Below are 19,981 nucleotides of genomic sequence, written 5' to 3'. Positions count from 1 at the left end.
TACCTTGCCACCAAAATAACTTCTCAAATCTTGATACATCTTAGTAGCACCAAGATGAATACTCAAACCACTACGATGCCCTTCATCCAAAATCCTCTTTTCAAATCCGAACATTAGGAATACAAACTTGATCACAACATCTCATGACACCATTCTCATCAATCCGAAAATCACTATCTTTTTCTTTGATTAATCTATGTTATCTTGTCAACCAATTTCAAATCTGATTTCTGACCTTCTCTAATCTCATCAAGAATACCACAAGTTAGCTTCCACATACCAATCTTAACACATGAAAAAGTCGCTTTACAAACCAAACTTAAATCTCGAAATTGTTCCAACGATTCCGATTCTCAAATCATTAACATAGACATATGCAATGGTTTCCTACTCAATGCATTTGCTACGACATTCGATTTTCCCAGATGGTAATTCCAACTAAAATCATAATCTTTCAAGAATTCCAACCATCTTCTTTGCCTCATATTCAACTCTTTCTGATTGAACAAATACTTCAAACTCTTGTGATCACTATACACCTCAAATATCGATCCAAACAAATAATTACTCCAAAGCTTTAAAACAAATAAAACGGCGGCAAACTCTAAATCATGCGTCGGATAATTCCTCTCATGAACTTTAAGTTGCCTTGAAGCATAAGCTACCACTTGCCCTTTTTGCATCAACACAAAGCCTCACAGAACCTTCCTTCTTCTTTAACCAACAGAACAGGTGCACCCCACGGTGACACACTCGGACAAATAAACCTCTTATCAAGTAAATCCTCAAGTTGACTCTTCAACTCTTTCAACTCTGAAGCTGACATCTGATATGGAGCCATCGACACAGGACTAGTTCTAGGAACTAAATCAATCAAAAAATGAACTTCTCTTTCCGGTGTTTAATCACTTACATCTTCAGGAAACACTTATGCAAATGCGCAAGCTATCGGCAATTCCTCAATCGTTCTTTTCTCATGAACATCCAAAGTTGCCAAAAACATAAACAACATCGCACCATCTTGCACAGACTCATTCACTTCCAATATTATCAAACTGGCAAGATAAGTCTATCACATCCAATACGATCCCGTCTACTATCAACAAAAGATTAAGGGTGATCATTTCCTCAATTTGTCAATAGATAGTCGACAACCATAATGGAGTATACACCATCATTACCAAACTATAATAGTGTTCCTTTACATTACTAGAAGTACCCTACTTCAATAGCTCCCTGTCATACCCCAAAATTTTCCCATCATATTTCAAGATATTTTGGCTCCTATGATCAACAGATACTCCAGGCTACACAAGAATTGGGCATGCTCACATTTCTCCTAAGCAATAAGTCCTCAACTAGGGTTTGGTTTATTTTCAAGGAAATGAGATTTCTGAAACCTCAAGTGGAATTCATGGCTTCTTAGATGTTTCAAAGAATCCCCATATCAATTTTCAAGCCTTGATTCACAAGATTGCTCATTCAATTGCTCAGAAAGTCAACGATCGACTATGTTAGGTCAAAAGTCAACTATGGTCAAACTACAGTCAAAACTCCTGATTTTTGGTCAACATCAATATTTTGAAGTCATATTCATAATTTGATCAAGGTTTGATGATGATTCATCAAGAAAAGCTCAAAAATCAACAAAGCTCATAGTTGCTAAATTAGGGTTTTGTGAGAGAAAGTCAACTGAACTTTGACTGATCATATCTCCTACATGGTTCATCAGAAATTGCCCAACCAAAGCTCATTCCCAAGGAAATTCAATTCTATACAACTTTGATGTTGGGCTCAAGACCAAGAAATGCACCATATGGGAGATATGAGCCAAAACATTACAGGTCCTTTTAAAGATTCACAAAAATCTGTTTTTTGTCAGGACCAATATCACCAAGATAAAATCTCCAAATGAAAAAACTGTTCCAAAGTGGCTTGTAGAGGACCTCTTGAGCTTTTCAAAAATTCCTAGAACACTTCCATAAAATAAATAATGAGTGAGATATGCTTGGTACAAGTTGGTCGATTTTTAAGAAAAGGTGTGAAACCCTAATTGGCAAAATACATACTTTTGAGTAATGGGCCATTGGTTTTGGACTTTCCACGTGATAATCAGTTCATTAAAGGCCCAAAAACTATTTGATATTTATTTTATGGTTTTATTATATTTATTTTTGGATTTATTTACTTAAATTAAATATAAATCAAATAAAATCTAAAATAAATCAAATTAATTCATACAAAACATTCCCATTCATTAAATCAATTCCAAAATCACCATCAAAGGGCTATAACACGTGAATAAGGGTATGGAAATAGATTGGAGCAAAAAATAGAAAGTTTGGAATCAAGAATCAAATCAATCTTTTTCTTCAATCAACATCTGATTTCTTTCTAAATCCTTTTGACCTAATTCATCCCATATGTATGGCCATGCCATTCAGCCTCAAGGGACGAAAGATGGCAGCTCTAGCCACCATAACAAAACTTTCACAAAAATTCAAAACTAGGGCAAAGAAAAACTTCTTCCTCAATGAGTGTTAGCCACTCATAAGCAATTTATCAATCTCCTGAGAACATAAGGGACCCTAATCAATCGTTGTTGAAGGCTATAACCCCCCCAAATCGTCATCTCCGAATTGCACTATTGGTTGGAATTTTCTCATCCTTTAAATTTTCATATCGTGTTCCATCAACCATATTTATGCATGCATTCATGTTTATATTCACTCTCACAGTCATTTGGATGCTTAGCTTTCAGGTTTTAGGGCCGGATTAAGGTTTCACGATTGTTGAAACTCTAAGCTTCAACGTTTTTCGTTTTCATACCTCCGGGCTGTTTCGATCCAAATGAATGCCACCATTGAGTTCGTGAGGGTCTATTTAGTGGATCTCGGCATTTGGGTTGTTTTTCTAACGTGTATCTTTTGAGTTTAATCTTTGCAGAAATAACTACGAAATTTTCGTAACGAGACTGTAGCTGTGTTTGCAGCAAATCCATAGCAAAATAATGTGGTAGGGATGATGAACAGGAATTTTGAATTGTTGACCGTGTGTGGTTCTCCCTTATTGGATAGTCAATGAATTCAGTTCCTCTCTCTTCTTTCTATTGGCGCAGCATGATAGAGACGGACCCCACGCACTGACTTGCGTTGAAAGCCATGTGAAGTTTGCACGAACTTCATTCAACGAACGAGAATAGATGTCAGCGTAAACATCCAGCACAGATGGTGACACACACGCCTTGCTTTCCAACACATCATCCTGGGTTCGAAACTGACCAGGACAAGTTGTTTTACTTTTATGTTTTTCCTTGTTTTTTTTCACTCATTTTCACATTATTCTTTTTGTTTTTTTTTTTAAATAATTAGTAATGTTAATTAGGGTAATTAGTACACTTAGCATAGTTAGGTGATTAAGTAAGAATCAACTTAAAAAAAATAATTAAGACTATGGTTAGCTTTGTTTTGTAAATAGGCTAATAACCAATTTAAATTAAGTAGATTAATTAGGTTTTTTAACCAATTTTAATTTAGGTTTTTAGCCAATTTAATATTTAATTAATTAAATTTTAACCAACAATTGATTAATTAAGATTTAGGGTTTAACTAACTAAATATTAATTTAGACTTTTAAGTTTTGATTAATTAAATTAGTTAGGTTTCTACCTTTTAACCCTAGTTTTTCCTAAACGCTCGATTCCTCGATTTTTCTCTTCTCACCTCAAACTCTTTGAATGTCGCATGTATTTTTATCGCTTTATTTTAAATATTAGAAGGTGTATAGGTGGCACAATTTTTTTATGTAATAGTAATTAGGATCCCTCTCCCTTTACCTTTTCCGCTCTTTAGTGTTCAGTACATATAACTGTTTACCTGTTTATGCTTATATTCAACTGTTAGTAATTAGGGCGTGTATGGAAAGACAATTGAACCAATTGTTAGAATAACTTAATTAAAAGATAAAATACTCAAATCTAACACACTTGCACGCACTCACCCCTAGGGTACGCCCCTCTTGGTTGCCTTACGAACAATGGTCAAGTCCCTTGAACATAGGGATGTCTTAGCAAGGTTGCCTCCGATTGATGTAATCATAGTCCCTTCGAGTTGCCTACGATAAAATGATGACCGTCCCTTTGAATGCTAAGACGTCCTTACATGTTGCCTTCTATGACCATCCGATGACCCTTCGATATCCTGAACACGTCCAATAGATAGGACTACCTACCCACAAATGGTATGGTTAGCCCTATCCCTCCGAAAAACATAAAAGTATAAGAGAGACTAGGTATAGGGTAAGTAGCCTCTAGTTTGCTTGCTCAACATAAAAATACTTTCCACACCCCGTTTTTCAGCATTGTCTCTTCAGACATTTTCAAACGCAAACTATTTTTTTAAACACACACACACTATGCTTTTTCAAGCCTTTCAAACAAAACAAACGAGCTAAGCAAACTAAGAGCCCGTAGATAACTACGGATGAAAAGGGTGCTAACACCTTCCCTTTTCATAACTTACCCCCCGAACTCAAGTCTTTTCTTAAAAATGGGTCTTTCTTGTACTTTTATACCTTTCCACGAATTGGACAAAATAAAAGTCGGTGGCGACTCATGCTCACCGTAACATTGTTTGCGAAATAAAAAGTTAGTTCTCCCACCGAGTTATAGAACTAGCGACTCTGATGGGGATACTTAAAAAAGAGGGGTTACCTTATAGTTTTAGTTCACTTCTATTTTTGTAAATTGTTTGATTTGCTTGCTTTTTTTTAAGGGTACTGCTTGGGTTTGTCATTGTGTGAAAGATCCTACACCCGGATCTAGTGTACCTTAGGTAAGTGACAAAAGACCAAGGAGACTGTACGACTTGTCCCGATATAGTTGATCTGGTGGCCATCGTTAGTGCGACGCTTTGGCTTGTTCTGATGGCCCTTGAACGTGATCGAGGTGACATTAGGCTGCCATGTAGTGTCATTAAGCACTAATTTTCCCTTAGAACCCTAGTTGAACTTGACTTTGGCCTATTAAGAAGTATCGAGATGGTTGGCTTTGGATTCTTGACCGAAGCTGGTTGATACTCGAAGTTACCCTTATTGAGATCAATCTTTCAAGATGTTTTCGGTCAACCGTTCGAGTGTTGACTAAGATAATGCTTTCTCGAAAGATCCGTGATATGAGATTCCCTAGAACCCGGTTACTATTCTAGGACAGGTTTAACCAACTTAACTTCGGTGGGGAGGGTACTTACCTACGGAATTCATGCAAGGCCTTTAAACCTAAGGACACTTGTGTGACTTGCTTATGTGTGCTACTAACCATTTGCTTTTCCTCGCAGGTTTTGCTTTTAGGACTTATTTGTCCCTACTACTTTACACTTTGCCTGATGCATTACATTCTCATAACATCATGACATCATAACATAGCATGATTAATTAACCCTTTCAAGGATCTTAGGAATTTAGGGCGCACAATTTCAGGTGCTCTTTATCAAGGACTGAGGGGCAAGAGGATTTACTTTCCTCTGGCTATTTGTCTTCCAAATCAGAGACACTATACATATCAAGGGGCAAGAGGATTTATTTTCCTCTAGCCATGTGCCTTCAAATTCAGAGGTATCCCGAATCAGAGGCTATGACCCACTAGATATGGTGAGCTTGATTCTCATAAGAAGGACATCCAAAATAAAAGTTCTTCAGACAAAAATGCTACAACTACATTTCAATGCCGCAAACTAAATTCCCTGAGGATCCTTGAAAACACTGCATTTGCATTCATAACATCTCATAGCAGGTTTCTTACGACGAGTTTCTCACCTCCTCGCTTGTTGCACCCCAAAATTTGCCCACCTAAATTCCATTTCTAATTGGCTTATGTTTTCCTATTTCATCTGCATTATCACCCCATCATTTGCATCTTAGGTCATCAATAAAGGCATACAAGCAGGGGTTCATTCAATCAAAAGCTCATTTATTCATATTTCATCAAATTAAGGCTTTTTATGACGCAAGTGTTCTTTTTGGTTATCTTAAATTCAAAGGACAAGTTACAATTGGCAATGCGCTTTCATTCATTCACAAGTCAAACAAGATCAATTTTACATGTCCAAGTGCATCCAAGTATCAATCATGCTTCATTCATGAAAGGATCTTATTTAAAATTTCAAGTGAAGATGAGAACCATCGAACATCATATTAAGGCATGTCCATGGTTCGGAAACAAAAGATAAAGTTAAAGAAGGATGGGATTTCAAGTTCATGGGAAAGAAGAAGTTTGCTTTATTGAAGTTTTCATCAATTGAATTCAAGGTAGTAAAGAAATTTTATTCCATTGTCCTTACTGAGCCATCACCATTATAAAATTACCAACACAAATTTATATATATATATATATATAAGAGGAGACATTTATATCAAAACCAAGATGCAAGCTTATTCCTAATCTTCATACTTCCATTCCAATATCCATTACAAGGAAAAGAGGATCCCAAATGTTCATACATTACAACGAGAAGAATTACAAAAGGAAAATTACAAAAAAATAATTGTTGGTGTTGAACAATTGGCTTTTTACTCTTGATCAACTAAGTGGTCCATGATTCTTGCTGTGACTAACTATATTAATCTTCAATTCCTCTTCATCTTTGAGACCCCATATCCACTTGTATCATATGGCCATTATTCCAAACCTGCATCATAAACAAATGAGCAAACAATATGAACCATTCAAACCCATCTATTTCTAAACTCTTTTAACAGAAAACCAAAGATAACTCCTAAATGTTTTAACCATCAACTAATTCACTTCAAACAAAATCCCTAGCATATTCAATCATCATCATACAGTTTGTTCAATTCCTATCAACTAACAGCATTTAACTAGTTCTTTCTCTATTTTGATTCACTAACAGCCATAACCAATTTAACAAACTCAGTTTCAACCTTAACTGATTTCCTAACAGTTCCTTTCTTCTACTAACATTCTATAACTAATTGTTAACCAAACTGTAACTAACTTCTAACAACCTCTAACAACCTAGTTAGTTACTAGCCTATCCTAGCAGAATTCTAACTGAATCATAACAGAAAAGATTAGAAGAGATTCACCTCTATATAATCAAGTCTCCACCCTCTTCATTCGCCTCCAGAACCATTTCATCATCTTCCTCTCTTCATCTTCCTCATTCCTTCTCCATAATTCTTCAGCTTCAGCATTCAATCCCTTCAATTCTTCATTTTCCTCTCCATCTTCAATTCTCAACCATAATTCATTCTCCACCACCTTCTTCACGTTCTTCAACCTCTCTCCATTCATTCCTCCACCATTCTTCTCCAATTCACTCTTTCTCCATCTTCAACAACAAACAATCAACATCATCATCACAATTGCAGCAAGAACATTACAACCATAACAGAAAAAGGAGAGAAAATTTTCAGAAAAAAGAAAGCATTCACTCACCTTCCGATTCCGATTCCTCAATCTTCAGCAACTCTCATAACCGCTTATCCTCAGCATCATCGCTCTCTTCATCTCTCGCATTCAACGTCTTGCAACAACAACATCGCGCTCCAATCATCAGGAACGTAAAGAGGAGAATTGAAATACGCAAGAAATCACATCGGATGAGAACTGAGGGAGGTGTACGCTGCGATTCTTGTGAGAGTTGAATCGGAGAGGATTTGAATTTGAGCAGAAACGAGTCGCCGAACTAAGTGAAGAGATGACGAATCGAGCGAGAGGAGATGTGCGAGTGAGGTATTGAGACGAGAGGCAAGGTGGTTCATCGGTTGCTCGCGACGGCGGAGGACGAAAGTTGATCGGAGAAGAAGAAGCAAGTGCCGCCGTTTACTCGCGTGTGAGAGAGGAGAGGCTCAGAGAAGTTGATTCGGCACAAGAGTAACAACCCTAGCCCCTTTTGATTATTATTATAATTAGTGTATTATTTTGTTAATTTCATAAAGTATGATTCATTTAGTTTAGTTAGAGATTAATTTCATTATTTGATTTCGATTAAGGATTAATCTGCAATCATGTTCAATAATCAAGTCTGAATAAAGTGAAATGGATCAAAAATCTGAACAATCTTGGGCCCTGGTATACGTATTGCTATCACACACCCCCCACTGAGGCCCATGGCGCCATTTTTGGCCAACAAAAGCTCTGAAACAAAAACGCCCTTTGGGGCCTGCTAAGACTTGGGCCTGCGCCCTATTGCTGTTCACCCACCATATTTTCAATCGGCACCCCCTGTCTCTTTGTAGTTTAATTAATATTTTTAGGGCTTTTCACTTAGAGTTCTTCCATTTTCTTTTAGTAATAAAATCATTTTTTTCTACTATCATTTTAGACTTTGATACACATTTTGACATATAAAAATAATCACAAAAACATTAGTTTTAGGCTATTTGTTTTTAGTCTTTTACTTGTAATTCAATTTCTCCCATAAAAATCAATATAAAAAATAGTAGTATTTTATTTCATTTTGTACTATATTTTTGACTTGCTACTTCATGCTTGTGTATAATTTTGTGCCAATATATCCTTACTCAATCTTATGACTTATAATCGTGACTTTACTTTCATGTTCCTTTATCCTAACCTTAGGTAGAAACCATGATAACATTATGTCATACCCCAATTTTTGACCCTAAGATCCTATATCATTCATATCCCAATCACTAATCAAGAGCTTCACTTGGAAGTTTGTTTATGGTGTTGCACTCACCTCATCAATGAGAGGGACCATCAAGCACCAATGATTATTTATCTTTTATGCATATTATACTAACCCAAATACCAAAAATATTGCTTTGTTTCTTTGTAGGCTTTTGTTTTGTAGGTACCAAGCCAAGACATGCATTAAGCAAGGCATTTTTTCACATTTTTGACTGATGAAATCGATTTCCCTACTGGGTAAATCGATTTCCCTGCAGCAATCTTCAACAAAATCACATTCTGGACAGCATGAAATCGATTTCCCTCCTGGGTAAATCGATTTCCCTAGTGTATTTTGCGCCAAATTCTCTTCTGGAACAGAGTGAAATCGATTTCACTCCTGGGGAAATCGATTTCCTTCAGGCGAAATTCAAAAAAAATAGAGAGGGAAGCTTGATTTGATTTTGACACCTATTTTCTTTGACCATCTTTGTCATTTCACCAATTTTCCACCTCATCAAAATAATTCTCTTCATTAAACCCACTTAAACCCCATTTTACCACTTTTTACCATTTAATTGCCACTTTAATCACCAATTAAACACAAGCTAATTACCAAATGCAAAAAGACCAAACTACCACTACTCTTGCTCTCATCCTATAAATAGAGCCCACTACTCTCTCATTTCTCAAGCTTTTGATAGCCAAAAAAGTTCTTGCAAATTCATTTCTGAAGCTTTTGAGAGCCAAAAAAACCTCTTGCAATTTCTCTCCTCATTCCTACCAAATTCACCAAAGCTCTTATTCTTTCATAAAGTTTGTGAGTTACACCTTGAACCTCACAAACTTTGAGCTAAGCCACCATCCATTTCACTTTTTTTTCTTCAATTGTTGAGAGATCAAGATTTGTGTTGGTGATTCTTGAAGTAGATCTAAGTTTTGTTCAAGATTTGGTAAATTTTCTTCATCCTTTTTGTATATCATGATGTAGATCTTTGTTGCTTGTGTGTGATGCATCCTTGATGCTATATTGGTGCTATTTGATGGTGATTTGATGGAAAATTCGTGCTCCAATTGATGATTGATCATAAGGTGTTTGTACATTTGTTCAAGTCAAGTTTTATGCCTCTAAATGCTGTTTTTGCTGATTTTTACACTGAGGAAATCGATTTCCTTAAGGCTGAAATTGATTTCCTGCTGAGCGTGACTTGTTTTTTTTTAAAACTGCACTATGGAAATCGATTTCCCTCTGCATGAAATCGATTTCCTGCTGGCAGAATGTGGTTTTTTTGCCTTTTTTATGCTTGTTTTGGTTTCCTACTTCCTCCACTTCATTAATATCATTGGATCTAGGATGTTGATAGGTTTGAAATGACCTAATCCATAATATTAGATGAATGATATTAATGATAGTGTGAGTTGATTATCTTTTATGTTTTCATTCTTATTTTCATCTTATCTTTCTTTTGATCGATGAAAGTCTTAACATCTTGAGAATTCTATGGATTCTTGATGAAGACTAGATCAATTTGTTTTCATTCTTAATTTCATCTTATCTTTCTTTTGATCGATGAAAGTCTTAACATCTTGAGAATTCTATGGATTCTTGATGAAGACTAGATCAATTTGTTTTCATTCTTAATTTCATCTTATCTTTCTTTTGATCGATGAAAGTCTTAATATCTTGAGAATTCTATGGATTCTTGATGAAGACTAGATCAATTTGTTTTCCTTATTATCTTTTCATCATATTTGCTTTTGATCGATGAAAGTCTTAATATCTTGAGAATTCTATGGATTCTTGATAAAGGCTAGATCATTTCTTCTTCTCCTTCTTATTTCTTTTGATTAATAATCTTGATACATGGAGAGTTCTCCTACATTTGTCCCGACTCGATAAAAAGATCAAACGTGGAAGAGAATTGTATGCGGTTGATTTAAGACTTGTGGAGGTTTTTATCGTGTAGTCGCTATGATTTTATCAAGCTTCTGATAAGCCCCATTGACTTTAAATCCGAGTACATCATTCACTCACCATAGATCTTCCTACTAACTTTGATAACATACTTGACAAGTTTCAAGATGGTTATCTTTAACATTTAACAACTAACTTTAATTTCCGCACCTTTTATATTACCGCTCTTTATATTACCGCTCTTTATATTTCTCGCCTTATCGCTTTACTTTATCATTTCATCATATTTACTTTCTGCCATTTTCTCTTTGTCCATTTCGACGTTTATAATTCCGCTATTTTCTCTTTGTCCACTTGGACATATGTTTATGTTTCCGTTATTTTTCTTTTGTCCACTTGGACCATACTCTACTCTTCTTGCTAAAACACTAATAAATAACAAAAATCTAAAAAATACATAAGGCTCTCTTTGGACTATCAGTTACTATCCCTAGCGCTTTGGAGATTCGGACTTATGGACCTAGTACCTCTGGACTCATTCTATTGCTATCCTGTGATTGTTCTGTCTGTCTGGCATTGTTCTGTTGTATGTTTATGTGTGCAGGTATTTCCTTGAAAGCCCTTGATGGTTAATTCCAAGGCATTGATATAAGGATTTTACCCAAAAACAGCCGTTACTCTGCCCGATTTTCGTCAGAATCTTAATGTGTTTAATGCAAAAGTGGTGCTAAGACAATAAGTTCATCTGGATCCCCAAGTGTTAATGTGTTGGTATTGATAAATCCAAAGGATGGGAAAACTACTTTGGCTCTTAATGTCAAGTGTTGGCTTCTTATTTGGTTAGACCGTTTCTTTCCTTAGCTTTTATTTTACGCATTAGGTTAGCCTCTTCATCTCCTCCCATTCTTAAATTTTCAAAATCTTCTCCCTTTTTCCAAAATATTCTTATGTTTGCAATCTTTTCAAAACCTTTTTCTTAAAAATATCTTTCGCCCCTAGTGGCTTTTCTTCAAAAGTTTAGACACCGTTAATTGTCGAAACGAGTGGTTATACCCCACGATTTTGAAATTGATTGATAATAACGAGATCTTTTCCGCGTGAGAGAGCTAGTGGCATACTCGTTGATTTTTATCCGAGTTGGAGCCCTTCTTTCATTTGCGATGCAAAGAACTTGTTTGTTCTCATGCTCAAGATCAATGGCTGAGTATTTCTCTCTAACGACAACAAAGTGTTTATTCGTTTTTAAAAATGTTTTTCCCAAAAGCGGAACTACATTAGCTCTGACTTCTCCATTGCACCGAGGAGGTATGTAGGCCCAAAGCTTAACGCTTTGCCGAGCTTATTTTAAAAAAATAAAACAAACCGTTTTTTTAGCACACACACAACACAGATTTTCAAAAAGGTTCCCGTGGAGTACCACGGATATGAGGGGTGCTTTAAACCTTCCCCTCATATAATCAACACCCGTACCTGAGATCTCTTTCTTGTTTTAAAAAACAAAACTTTGGGTTTTTCGTTCTTTTCCCTTTTCCTTTGAAAAAATAAAGCGCGGTGGCGATTTCAAAACGGAATATTGATTCGAGTCAATCCCATGGCTTCGATATCAGATTTTCCCCGCTACAGAAAAATGGCGACTTCACTGGGGATCCATTTTTTTAAGTGTGTTAAGCCTATTTTTGTTTATCTGTGTGTTTTTATCTGTATATATTGTTGTGTGCTTTGTTTGTTTATCTTCTTTTTTTTTTCTTTTTGGTGCTCGATGGTTCCTCTGTGATGAGATAAAGTTCTAACCCGAACTTTGGTGAGTAACTTGAGATAGGAGGTGGTAAGACCAATAGTCGCATGTCAGGAGCAATCCTTACCATGAGCGTCATATGGTGGAACCCCAATCAGTGGAGGCCTCATGGAAGGTAGTAGAGGTTGTTACGAACCATCGTAATAACGCTATTACTTTCAATAGTGAGTGTCCGTAGAAGCTGAATGACCTAGAACCCTTTTAACCAATCTAAGCCTTTTTAGGATGTAGTGCAGAAACAAGATCAAGTACCAATTTGAGCTTGTTGTCATGCGATACTACGCTCAGACGAGGTCTTTTTAGGCATATTATTGGCGCCCATGAGCAATTGTGCGTGCCGGTAATATCCGATAGAAGATTGAAAACTCTGGGAACCTTTGTAGAACCCGACTGGCAGGTACAAAATTCCTTAGAACACACCTTGTGGGATGGGTAGACCCATGGCTCCATGCTCGTGACGTCGAACCTTTGAACCTGGACTGTTTGATATTTGTGTGATTTGATGTGATCTTGTGTGCTCTTGATTGTGATTGATGCATAAACCATGCATTCATGCATTCATAAAAATGACATTCACAAATGGTTTTCAAGGAACTTAGAGACATTTTTTGTAAACATAACAGGTACCATGGATCAAAAGAGAAGCATCAAGAAGTACACTTTCAGAAATTCAAGTGCAAAGGAATTGAAAGAGCTAGCAACTTTGGTTCCTAATCTTGACAACTTCAAAAGCCGTTATGGGAAATTGATCTCTATCTTGAAGACTAAAGTGGAAAAAGGGATTCTTGAGACTCTTGTGCAGTTTTATGACCCGGTTTATCATTGTTTCACCTTTCCTGATTATCAGCTTATGCCTACTTTGGAGGAGTATTCTTATTGGATTGGTTTGCCCGTTACGGATGACATACCGTTTAGTGGTTTGGAGAAAGAGCCTCAGGTTGATGAGATAGCAGAACTCCTTCATTTAAAAATATCAGATGTAAAAGCAAACATGACCAAAAAAGGAGGAATTTGGGGGTTGACTTCTAAGTTCTTGATTGGAAAGGCTTCTATGTTGGCTAGTAAAGGAAGTATGATTGCTTTTGAGACATTTTTGGCCTTGCTCATCTATGGTTTGATACTCTTTCCCAACATTGACCACTTTGTCGATGTTAATGCTATTCGGATTTTCATGATTGGGAATCCTGTGCCTACTTTGCTTGGGGATACTTATCATTCCATTCACCATAGGAATGATAAGAAAGGTGGACTTATCAACTGTTGCACTCCTTTGCTCTATAAGTGGTTTATTTCGCACTTACCTCAAGCTAAGAGTTTCCTGAACAATCCTGATGGTCTCTCATGGTCTCAGAAAATCATGCCTCTTACTAATGGGAATATCCATTGGTACAATCCTGCTTATGACATTGGTGAGATTATTGATAGTTGTGGAGAATTCCCTAATGTACCTCTTCTTGGTATACAAGGAGGGATTACCTACAACCCCATTCTTGCAAGGCGTCAATTTTGCTACCCCATGAAGGAGCGACCCGCTAGTATTCTTGTGTCAGGAATCTTCTATCTTAATTAAGATGGAAATTTGGATATGAGAAATCGGTTTGTGCGTGCTTGGCACCATGTTGATAGGAAGAGACATTTGGGAACAAAACAATGTGTTGCTCTCAAAGACTATACTGATTGGGTTCGATCTAGAGCTCATACTTTTCAGATGCCTTATTTACTCGAGGAGCCTTCTCTACTCGTTACTCCGCCATTGTCTTCCACTACTCCTGTTGAAAGTAGTGAAGAACATCTAGAGCTCGTGGCTAAGTTGAGAGCGGAAAGAGATGCTTTGGAGTTTGAGAACAAAGAGTTGAAGATACACTTGAAAGAAAAAGATGAAATGCTTGATATCCAAGATGGTTGGTTGATGGAAAAGGAAGATCAGATTCGTCATCAAGAAGAGTTGCTTCAACAACATGGTGAAAAGCGAAAGAGACCACAAGAAGATTCAGTCGCATGGAAAGAAGTTGCTGATAAGCTGATGGTCGAGAATGCTCATTTGAAGGCCTTTTATGAAGATGAATTGGAGAAGCTCCGTAGGAAGCTGCAGAGAGGAGTTGGATCTTCATCAGAAGTGTTCCCTTCTAGTTTTTAGCTTTTTCCTTTGTTTTGTAATTTTGGATCTTTGAATCCTTTTGTATGCTTTTCCATGATTAATGAAAGAATATTGTTATGTTTTATGATGTTTTTTGCTAATGTTTACAATTAATGTCTTAAAAGTTCCTTGAAAACCAAAAATAAAAATCATTTGCATTGCATTTCATGCATCATTCTGCATTTTGGTCCTGCTTCCAAGAGTATTCCCGAGGTCTTATTCAGTGTTCTTCATACAGAATCAAGCTGTCTCACCGGTATAATACTCGAGCTAACTGCAAGAAGAAGATGGAAGGTCTTGAACAAGAGAATCGCGAGCTACGTGAAGAGGTTGTTACTTTGAGATCTGGTGTGGATCGTCTCACTGCTCTGGTTGAGACATTGATGGCTGCTCAGAATCAGAATCAGAATCAAGTTCCCCCCCCCCCCCCCAATGCCCAAGCTCAGGGTCAGACCACTGTGATTTCTGAAATTGCTGCTGCAACCATTCCTGCTATTCCTGTTGGTGCTACTCAGCAACGTATGCCTAATGGATACCCCTGGGGCATGCCTGAAGGTTATTTGTCTGTTCCTGAGATGACTCGCCCGTTGACTCCTGTTATGGTCAACACCTCTCCTATTGTTCATACCGGTCCTTTTGTCCCAGAGCCCATTTATGATGCTGCTCCAAGTGAAATTCATGACAGAATGGATGGTTTCCAAGATCAGTTTGAAGAATTGCAGAAAGAGATGAAAGCTCTCCGTGGGAAAGAACTGTTTGGAAAGAATGTGCATGATCTTTGCCTTGTTCCCAATGTGAAAGTACCTGCTAAGTTCAAGCTGCCTGAATTTGAGAAGTACAAAGGAAATTCCTGTCCTCAGGCACACCTGGTGATGTATATAAGGAAGATGTCCACTCACACTGATGATCAACGTCTGTTGATTCACTATTTCCAAGACAGTCTGACTGGAGCTGCTTCTAAGTGGTATATGGGCCTTGATAGCACCCATATCCGCACTTTCAATGACTTAGCTGAAGCGTTTGTGAAGCAATACAAGTATAATGTGGACATGGCTCCTGATAGGGATCAATTGCGAGCTATGATGCAGAAAGAGAAGGAATCCTTCAAGGAATATGCTCAGAGATGGCGTGAGGTTGCCGCCCAAGTGATTCCTCCGATGGAAGAAAAAGAGATGACTAAGATTTTTCTGAAGACTCTTGGTCCGTTTTATTATGAGAGGATGATTGCTAGTGCTCCTGTAGACTTCACCGAAATGGTGGGTATGGGTGTCAGATTAGAAGAAGCTGTGCGAGAAGGTCGTTTGGTTCGAAATGACAATTCATCTGGTGGTGCGAAGAAGTACGGTTCTTCATTCCAGAAGAAGAAAGAGTCAGATGCCAATGCTGTTTCTCATGGGAGGAATAGTCGAGTCAGGAATCAATCTCAACAAGTGGCATCAGTAACTCCTGTTGTGAATTCAGTGCCTGTAGCTCCTGTTAATCAACAACCAGCAAGGCGGAATCCGTATCCTCGAGTTAATGTTGATCCTATCCCTATGACGTACACTGAACTGTATCCTGCTCTAATTCATAAGAAGCTGGTTCAACCAAGGTCACCACCTCCTGTTCCAGAGAAACTCCCTTGGTGGTACAAGGCTGATGCCACTTGTGCTTTTCATCAGAATGCTCCTGGGCATGATCTGGAAAATTGTTGGCCCCTGAAGAATGAAGTTCAGAGATTGGTCCGTTCTGGAATGCTCTCTTTCCGTGATATTGGCCCAAATGTGAAGAACAATCCGTTGCCAACTCATGAAGCGTCTGCTGTGAATATGGTGTATGGATGCCCTGGGAAGTATAAGATTTATCGTGTAGAACACATCAGAGGATCATTGGTAGAGATGCATGCCACTCTGTGTGAATACAGTCATTATGAACATAATCATGCTGCTTGTAGGATTTGTTCAGTCAATCCTCGAGGGTGTTACATTGTAAGAAGAGACTTGCAAGAGATGATAGATCAAAGGCTCATTGAGATTCTGAGGGATAGAGATGAAGATGATGTCAATGTGATTGAACCATGCTTTGAAATCCCGGAATGTGTAGAGATTGGTTATTATGGCAAAGCTGCTGTGGAACCTCTTGTGATATGTTTGCCTGGATCTGTACCTTATAGTTCTGATAAAGCTGTACCTTACAGATATAATGCCACCATGTTGGAAGCTGGAAAAGAAGTTGAGATTAAGCCTCTGTCTTCTGTTGAGAATATAGCAGATGTCAGTAGAGTGACTAGAAGTGGACGAGTTTTTACTCAGCCCCAAACAGTTGTGGATGTCCAGAGGAATCCTACTCAAGTGCCTGTGAACAATAATGATGTGACAAAAGTGAATGCTGGGTCATCTTCAGAAAAGGAGATGGATGAGATTTTAAAGCTTATCAAGATGAGTGATTATAAGATCGTGGATCAGCTGCATCGCACTCCGTACAAGATTTCTATAATGGAGCTGCTGGCGAATTCTCCTGCTCATAGGGATTCTCTGATGAAAATACTTGATCAAGCCTTTGTGGATCATAATGTGACGCTGGATCAGTTTAATGGGGTTGTGAGTAATATCACCGCATGTAATAATTTGAGCTTCAGTGATGAAGATTTGCCTGAGGAAGGAAGAAATCATAATTTGGCTTTGCATATCTCTGTCAGTTGCAAAGAGGACTCAATGTCTAATGTGTTGATTGATACTGGATCATCTCTGAATGTCATGCCAAAATCCACTCTTGCTAAGCTGTCTTATGGTGGCACACCAATGAGATTTAGCAACCTGATTGTCAAGGCTTTTGATGGATCGAAGAAATCAGTGGTTGGAGAGGTTGATTTGCCTATTGGTATTGGACCATTTGTCTTCAAGATTACTTTTCAAGTGATGGATATTTTCCCTGCGTACAGTTGCTTATTAGGACGCCCGTGGATCCATGAGGCTGGGGCAGTTACTTCAACTCTTCACCAAAAGTTGAAATTTGTGAAAGATGGAAAGATGGTTGTTGTGAATGGAGAACAAGCTTTGCTAATTAGTCATCTCTCTTCATTCCGTACCATAGAAGCTGATGAAGTGGTCATTGGAACTGCATTCCAAGCCCTGTCTGTTAATGATGAAATCAAAAAAGATGAAGCTTCCATTGCCTCCTTCAAAGATGCTCAACTGGTGGTTCAGAATGGACATTCAGGAGTCTGGGGACAAGTGGTGAGTCTTCAAGAGAACAGGAATAGAGCTGGTCTGGGATTTTCTGCCTCAGACAAGTCTGTAATGAAGTCTGAATCTGCTTTTCGTCCTTATCAAGAGATGTTTCATAGTGCTGGGTTTCTACATCCGACTCTTCCAGAGGTGAACGCTATTGTTGAAGATGAACCAGAGCCAGAAGTGCCAAGCTTTGTGACCCATGGAAAGATGATTAAGAACTGGATCACCATTGACATTCCTGAGTGTACTCATGTCTCAAAGTAATTTGCTTTTATGTTTTTCAAAATCCTTTCATTCTGCCCAAGATGAAAGTGAAGTTGTTGGGGCTGTTTTCTGTTTGTTTTAAACATTAAAATCATCAATAAAAGTCATTTTGTTTCTGCATATAAATGCTTTTTATCTTTTTGCTTTTTTCTGGAAAGTGGTAACACAAAAAACCTTAAAAAATGTTTTCATTTTCCATAATCTGCACGATTACATGTTTGCATATATCTTTCCTTTTCCTGAAATAATAATCATTTGTGCAGATTAATCAATAAAACCGTTGAAAGTAATGACCCTGCGCCCTCTCCTAACTTCGAGTGTCCTGTGTATGAGGCGGAAGAAGAGAGTGATGAATGTATTCCTGATGAGATTTCCCGACTGCTTGAGCACGAGGAAGACACTATTCAGCCATATAAAGAGCCATTGGAAGTCATCAACTTGGGTTCTGAAAAGGATAAAAAGGAAGTCAAGATTGGGGCACTGCTTGGTCAAGATGTTAAAAAGAGGATGGTAGAGCTTCTTAAAGAGTATGTTGACATTTTTGCGTGGTCCTACCAAGATATGCCTGGGTTGGACACCGATATTGTGGAGCATCGTTTGCCGTTGAAACCAGAATGTCCTCCTGTCAAGCAAAAGTTAAGAAGGAGTCATCCTGATATGGCAGAAAAGATTAAAAAAGAGGTCTTGAAACAGATAGATGCAGGTTTCCTTGTCACTTCTGTATATCCTCAATGGATTGCCAATATTGTGCCTGTTCCGAAGAAAGACGGAAAATTTCGCATGTGTGTAGATTACAGAGATTTGAACAAAGCCAGTCCGAAAGATGATTTTCCTCTACCTCACATTGATATGTTGGTAGATAGCACTGCAAAGTTTGAAGTTTTCTCCTTTATGGATGGTTTTTCAGGATATAACCAGATTAAGATGGCACCTGAAGACATGGAAAAGACAACCTTTATCACACCCTGGGGGACATTCTGTTACAAAGTGATGCCTTTTGGGTTGAAGAATGCTGGTGCGACATATCAGAGGGCCATGACTACTCTTTTCCATGATATGATGCACAAAGAAATTGAGGTTTATGTGGATGATATGATTGCCAAGTCCCAATCAGAAGAGGGGCACATGGAGGATCTTTTAAAGTTGTTTCAGCGTTTGAGAAAGTATCGTCTCCGCTTGAACCCAAACAAATGCACTTTTGGTGTCCGTTCTGGAAAGTTATTGGGTTTTGTTGTCAGTCAGAGAGGAATTGAAGTAGATCCTGATAAAGTCAAAGCAATTCAGGAAATGCCAGCACCAAAGACTGAAAAACAAGTGAGAGGTTTCCTCGGACGTCTGAATTATATCTCCAGGTTCATTTCCAATATGACTGCTACCTGTGAGCCAATATTCAAGCTGTTAAAGAAAAATCAGGGATGTGTGTGGAATGAAGATTGTCAGAAAGCTTTTGACAACATCAAAGAATATCTGCTTGAACCTCCCATTTTGCTCCCTCCAGTTGAGGGAAGACCTCTGATTATGTACCTCACAGTGCTTGAAAACTCAATGGGATGTGTGTTGGGTCAGCATGACGAGTCTGGTCGAAAGGAGTATGCAATATACTACCTTAGCAAAAAGTTTACCGAGTGCGAAACAAGATACTCGCTGCTTGAGAAAACTTGCTGTGCTTTGGTGTGGGCTGCTCGCCGACTGAGACAGTATATGTTGAACCACACCACCTTATTGATCTCCAAAATGGATCCAATTAAGTATGTATTTGAGAAACCTGCATTAACTGGAAGGATTGCTCGCTGGCAAATGTTGTTATCAGAATATGATATTGAATATCGAGCTCAGAAAGCTGTGAAAGGAAGTGTGTTGGCAGAGTACCTCGCTCACCAACCAATTGATGATCATCAGTCTATCAAGATGGACTTCCCAGATGAAGATATAATGTATTTGAGATCTCAAGATTGGGATGAACCATTGCGAGAAGAAGGGCCAGATCCTGAATCCAAATGGGGTTTGA

At 38.0% G+C, this 19,981-nt stretch overlaps 1 protein-coding gene across 1 annotated transcript; it reads left to right on the top strand.

Annotated features, from left to right (window-relative positions):
- Positions 1-15,117: 15,117 nt before the first annotated feature.
- Positions 15,118-17,748, top strand: LOC131604771 (uncharacterized; the record flags this gene model as incomplete). Its single annotated transcript, XM_058877192.1, has 2 exons — positions 15,118-15,879; positions 16,018-17,748. Coding segments are annotated over 2 exons (2,493 nt in total), but the record flags the coding sequence as incomplete, so codon positions are not given.
- Between the last annotated feature and the right edge of the window lie 2,233 nt (positions 17,749-19,981).

This window comes from Vicia villosa, linkage group LG5 (genome assembly GCF_029867415.1).
Source record: "Vicia villosa cultivar HV-30 ecotype Madison, WI linkage group LG5, Vvil1.0, whole genome shotgun sequence".
Lineage (NCBI taxonomy): Eukaryota > Viridiplantae > Streptophyta > Magnoliopsida > Fabales > Fabaceae > Vicia > Vicia villosa.
This window is presented reverse-complemented; position numbering and strand designations above follow the sequence as displayed.